At 39.0% G+C, this 6345-nt stretch overlaps 1 protein-coding gene across 5 annotated transcripts in view; it reads left to right on the top strand.

Moving 5' to 3' along the window:
- The window catches only part of RALYL (RALY RNA binding protein-like), a 429417-nt gene that overhangs the window by 369818 nt on the left and 53254 nt on the right, over positions 1–6345 (top strand). For all 5 annotated transcript variants that reach the window (XM_014965562.1, XM_014965563.1, XM_014965564.1 and 2 more), the window contains one exon: positions 157–189. In XM_014965562.1, the coding sequence (XP_014821048.1) occupies positions 157–189 (33 nt within the window). The remainder of the gene's footprint in view (positions 1–156; positions 190–6345) is intronic.

Genomic DNA, 6345 nt, shown 5'->3' on the forward strand with positions numbered 1-6345 from the left:
TAGCATAATGGATCAGGCCTTTGTATTGTTGTTAAATTGTGTATTGGTCACCAAGTAAATTTGATATTGAGAGTAGCTGTTTTAAATTCATCGTATAAATGCTCCAAAAGACAATTAATATATATATATTTACAACTTCTATTATTTACTTGACAGACTTGAATCAAAGGAGCCCTTCCTGTCCGTTGGGTAAGTAGGAATATGTATATTTACATTATATTTATATATTCAAGTATCATACAATATAATCCACGAGATTATGTTGAGCATAAACATCCTGTTTCAACATTATATATATCTAAGGTTAAAAAAAGTACTTATTAGTCATTAAAGTCAGCAGTTGTGGATATTTTCCTTCTTGAAGAATGTGAAGAAGTATGTTTTTCTTATATTGACTCACCAAAATTGATAATAAAAGACATAGGCGTTAACTGTTGCATTGAAAGGTAGCTGGTCTATTATTTTGTTTTCACCAATCTTTCAGTCAGAAACCACTTCAAATATTGTCTATACCACTTATATAAGCCCCTGAGTAAATAATAGATATTTTTCTTTAAGATAAAAGTTTTGTGATACTTCAATAACAGAAATAAAATCAAATTCATAAAACAGAAAAATATCGCATTTTAGCCTAATTATAGATCAGTGCACTGATTCACATGTTATGGTAATTATCTTCATAGTCTCATAGCCACTTAAACAGTTATATAATCTATAAATTGATTAACTCATCTTTCTAAAAATCTATTTTAAAACGTGACATATTCTGAAAAATGTACCATTATTTTATAACATGTAGACCACTATGTATATATTAAAGGTAAGTGTCTGTATTTTATTTTTGAGTCTGAAGTTCACTTTTCCTTTTAGCTTCTTTCTTTTGAATTTTCCTAAGTTTCCTAACTTTCTCACTCTGTTTTCATTCTGAACTGTGTATTCCTTATGTCTCCTCATTCTCATTTTAATTTGTCCACAACACCATACTTCATTCCACCAAGAACATAAACTGCAGACAAAAGATCCCATGAGAAATAGGCATTTAAGGGTTAATTTTACCATGTAATTATCAGTAGCTTCCAAATTTTTCTATTAACTGCTAATGAAAGAACTACTTCAAGTTCTGAAGTATGAATTAGTTAGCAAAAAAAGGATGTGTGTCAGTTATGAACAGGGAAATTCAACAAATCAGCATAAGCAGGATGGAGATGCATCTCCATTTCTACACCATAAAGAAACTTTATTTTGTTTCAATATATTTTTGAATTAATTGCTTGCCATTTCTACTTTCTACCAACTCAAAATTATTGAAAAATAAATTAAATTATCATCAAATTGGGGGCGGCTCTTGGTTTTCATGCTTTGAAATGTCCAAATTCCTTGTCAAATTCAGTCACTTCTATTATTGCCTTTCATTATTCCACTTTGTAACTTGTTCTGTTGAGTTGTTTGTTGAAGTTTCCACTCTCGTAAGGAAGTGATTACCTGAAAATCTCAACTTTAAGATTAAAAAAGAGGTTGCATGCATGGCTGAGGAGAGAATTTGAAATTATAAAAATCAAGAAAATAAATAAAAGACAATGATAGCAATTATGTTAATAGTAGTTGTCACACGCACAAAAAATTCCTACTTTTGTAGTTCTTGTCACAATCTTCAGAACTCTGCCGTTAATTTTATGATATTTGGGGATATCTACTTAGGAGAAAGCATTATGTCTATGGTTTGGGTTTTTTCCCAGATAAGCAGGCTGGTGGCCACTGTGTAAATGAACATTGCCTCCACGTAGCCATTGGATGTGACTTTGTCGCTGAACTGGATTCCTCTTGGGAAGTCTAATCAGAGCAAATAGACTTAGCCTCTTCCCAGAACTACACAGAAATTCACCTGTAATGTACTTGAATTATTTTTTGCAACTTTACGATAATAATAAAAAGGAAAGAAAATATGAAAATTCCTGCCTCTGTGCTACTTTTACCTTTAACTTCTTTATTTCATCCACCTCAAAGGAGGGCTGTGCTCTGAGGAGAGGCCCAAGCCAACACCCACCTGCTAAGTCAGAGAGATGCTTCTCCCAGTCCCAGAGTAATGGGGAGTTCATTTGTTCACAGAATGAGCTCCTGTACCAAGCCCTGTATCTGAGGTTTTAACCCAGACTGACAACCACAACCAGAAGGCTATTAAATCATAGTAAATGTTTGCAGAGGAAATGCTGACTCAGTCTCAGTTAGACCAACACACGGGTGCCCCTAATGCATCTTGCAGCCAGAGTTGGTCAAAATAATCTAAATTCCTTCAGGCTGCCTGCTGATGATGGGTCCTGTACAACAGCCTTTCATTCATCTCCCTTTCATGACAGAGATTTGTTTCCACATTTTCATTATACTGCCTGTAGGGGCTAATTATGCTTTTTTCATTCTGCCATGCCTGAGCTAATGACTTCTTGGTGTTTCTTCATTGCTATGTCTTTTGGTGGGGGAAGGGAACATGAAGTGTGAGGACGTTAAGAGCTCAAGACTACCACAGTTTGTTGAGCTGTGTGTATGTGTGCAGGGCTGCTGCCTTCCCATGAAAGGTCCCACAAAGGAAAGGTGGTTCTTAAAATGATGCATTGTTTCCCCTTTCTCAGAAAGCAGCCAGCTACAGAAAGAAGCAAACCACACCTCTAGTTTGTATCTCAAACGCAGGGAGTGAACAGCACCTGTACTCCCTTGGTAATACAAATTCCATTTATCCTTCTTTCTATGCAAAATGCATAGTGAAGCAGAAAAATCCATGCTTCTTTACTCCCGGTGCAAGACAGGGGCATAATCTGGCACTGTAATAACAGTAACCTCTTTAACACAAGTCTCTAACCCTAGCAATCAGGAGCAAAACTTCATCTAGGATGTGATCTATTCAGATAAAAGTATCCGAATTCAGTGTTATGATTTTGGGCTAGAATAGAGAGCTGCATTTGAGATAGATACTTGTCTTCTGTTGTCTCTTAGAGGTGAAAATAAAATCCTTGGGGCAGGCTGAACCACCTCTTAACAGTGCTGAACACTGAGTGTTAGTCTGTAGGGGCACAGGATGTTCCTCCCTACAGGTGTCAGTTCCACACTTCTGGGGATTTGTGTCCATATTCAACCTGAACAAGACAGAGAGGTGCCTGGATGTTCTTTCCTCTCCATGTTACGTAGCATTCGTGCTCATGTAGGGTTAAAATAAAAAAAGAAGTTGTGCAAATAGCCAGAATGCCTGGAAGACTTTACCATCAGAGACAAGTTCTGGTAAAACTCTACCAGACTGAAGACTGCTGACGATGCACCAAATTAACTTCATGCAGAAGTCTTTGGAAGATTCAGACCTAGAAAGACCAGGCAGGCCAAGAGGTACCAAAAACTGGGTACTGCAGAAGAGACAAACTAAGAGCCAGCTCATTTTAAGTTCATCACACTTTGTGTCAAAGGATATATAATCCTTAAAAAAATACATTTAAAATGCAAAAAACTTTTAATTATCAATTATTGTTCTCCATATTTGGCATTTTGTTCCTAATAATGATGAACAATTATCCCTCAATAAAATTTTCATCACTCTCTCTAACATGATTAGATGTTAATCCAGTTACTAACCATTCACCCAGCTATTTCTTAGCAGCTGATTCATGATAACTATCTGAATGTAAAAGTTTAGCTGTTGATATATTCCAGATAATACTTTGTGCAGATTGGTAATTGGTCTTCTGTCTGAACCCTAGAATTCAATACTCATTTTGTAAGACACAGTCACTGCAGTATCTTTTGAGACCTGGAATAGTATTATATGGCCAAGAGAGACCATAATTAGAATCTTAGAATCATAGAATGGTTTGGGTTGTAAGGGACCATAAAGATCATTTAGTTCCAACCCGCTATGTCCCCATGGCAGGGACACCTCCCACTAGAGCAGGTTGCTCAAAGCCCCATCCAGCCTGGCCTTGAACCCCTCCAGGGATGGGGCAGCCACAGCTTCTCTGGGCAACCTGTTCCAGTGTCTCACCACCCTCACAGCAAAGAATTTCTTCCTAATATCTAATCTAAATCTCCCCTCTTCCAATTTAAAACTGTTGCTCCTTTCACTACACGTGCTGACAAAGAGTCCCTCCCCAGCTCTCCTGTAGCTCCCTTCAGGTATTAAAAGGCCGCTCTAAGGTCTCCCTGGAGCCTTCTCTTCTCCAGGCTGAACAACCCCAGCTCTCTCAGCCTGTCCTCACAGGAGAGGTGCTCCATCCCTCTGATCATCTTTGTAGCCCTCCGCTGGACCCATTCCAACAGGTCCATGTCCTTCCTGTGCTGAGGACTCCAAAGCTGGACACAGAGCTCCAGGTGGAGTCTCACGAGTGCAGAGCAGAGGGGCAGAATCACCTCCTGTGACCTGCTGGCCACGCTTCTCTTGATGCAGCCCAGGATGGGGTTGGTTTCTGGGCTGCCAGAGCACATTGCCGGCTCATGTTGAGCTTCTCATCCCCCACCACCCCTGAGTCCTTCTCCTCAGAGCTGCTCTCCAGCCATTCTCCACCCAACCTGTATTTGTGTTTTGCCACGTCCCAGGTGCAGGACCCTGCACTTGGCTTGGTTGAACTTCATGTGATTTGCACGAGCCCACCTCTCCAGCCTGTCCAGGTCCCTCTGGATGGCATCCCTTCCCTCCAGCGTGTCAACTGCGCCACTGAGTTTGGTGTCATCAGCAAACTTGCAGAGGGTGCACTTTATCCCACTGTCCATGTCTCCAACAAAGATGTTGAACAGCACTGGTCACCACAGGACAGCGTAAACACTTTGCACAAGTCCAGGTAGACAACATCTGTTGCTCTGCCCTTGTCCACCAAGCAGGTGGCAGTATCATAAAAGGCCACCAAATTTGTCAGGCACACTTTGCCCTTGGTGAAGCCATGTTGGCTGTCTCCAATCACCTCCTTATTTTCCATGTGCCTTAGAGGAGATTCCAGGAGGATCTGTTCCATAATCTTGCCAGGCATAGAGGTGAGACTGACTGGCTTGTGGTCTTCTTTTTTTCCTTTTTTAAATATAGGGGTTATGTTCCCCTTTTTCCCGTCTGTAGGAACTTCACCAGACTGCCATGATTTCTCAAATATGATGGAAAGCAGCTTAGCAACTTCATCTGCCAGCTCTCTCAGGAGGTGTGGAGGATTTCATTAGGTCCCATGGATTTATGCACCTTCAGGTTCCTTAAGAGGTCTCGAAGCTCTTAATCTCTCAAATTATTTTGTAACTTTTACACAGTAGAAATTCTTTGAATTAATTCTTGCTTGTATATAACTGTACCTGTATGTAAGTTTCATAACATCTGATCTTTAACACATGCAGTGGTAGAGAATCCACTAGACCAACTAATAAGTTTGTCAAACTTTTAAAAATCTTTGCTTTCTTTGTTAGGTGTCATTTAATAATATGTCCCATACTGTTGAATTCAGAAGAGACATGGAGAGAGAAAGTAAGAAACAAGGCTTATTTTTCCTGAGGCTAGTGAGAACTTAGATTCATCTCCTGTCAGCTGCAGAGAATGGGATTACTTCTGGATAAGCAGGCAATAGCTCTTCAGTGAGATGGTCTTTGAAAATGCATGTGTTGTATACATCTGGTTGTCAACTGAGATTCAATCTATTTCTTTTCTTTTGTGTAGATGTTAAAAAAAATACAGTACAAACTGATGACATTTTCACTCTTTTTTTCTCTTCTTCAAGATTGGTTGTTTGCTACATCCAGTATAAATTTAGATGGAAAGCCCAGAGAAAGACATAAGAGAAATGAATGCATTGTATGCATTTATTACATGATGAATAGTTGTCTGTTGTGGGAAAGAGAGATACAAGTAAAATTGGTACTAATTGCTGCATTTTTTTTTCATTCTCAGTAAAAAGACTAGAGATCTGTATGAACTACTATTTTCCTCACTGAAGTCTTGTTTCTAGAAAGTATATGACAATAGAAATTACTGAAAAGCCATGTTTTTCCAAATCACAACTTAATCACAGTGCCTTTTGAATCGCAAGTACTCACTTCTAGAAGAGATGGAGGAATTTTGGTATGCTTAGCTTTAGAAAATGCTTCCAAAATACAAAAAGTAAGATTCCTTAGTTTTGTTCTGGCAGAATTGTTCTGAGAAACTTGGAACTTGGGACAACTGGAATTTGTTGCCCACATGTCTTTCTTTTGCTTGGTAGTGTTTTCTTCCCCAAAGGCTGTTTTGCAGAAGAATTACAGGAAATCCTGCACTCCAACACCAGTTTGAGGAATCCAATTCTAAAGTGAGCTAGTTTAAAAAAAAAAAAAAAAAAAAAACCTAGTCCTGGCAGCCTCTTTTAG

The sequence above is a fragment of the Calidris pugnax genome, unplaced genomic scaffold, assembly GCF_001431845.1.
Source record: "Calidris pugnax isolate Ruff unplaced genomic scaffold, ASM143184v1 scaffold41, whole genome shotgun sequence".
Classification (NCBI taxonomy): domain Eukaryota; kingdom Metazoa; phylum Chordata; class Aves; order Charadriiformes; family Scolopacidae; genus Calidris; species Calidris pugnax.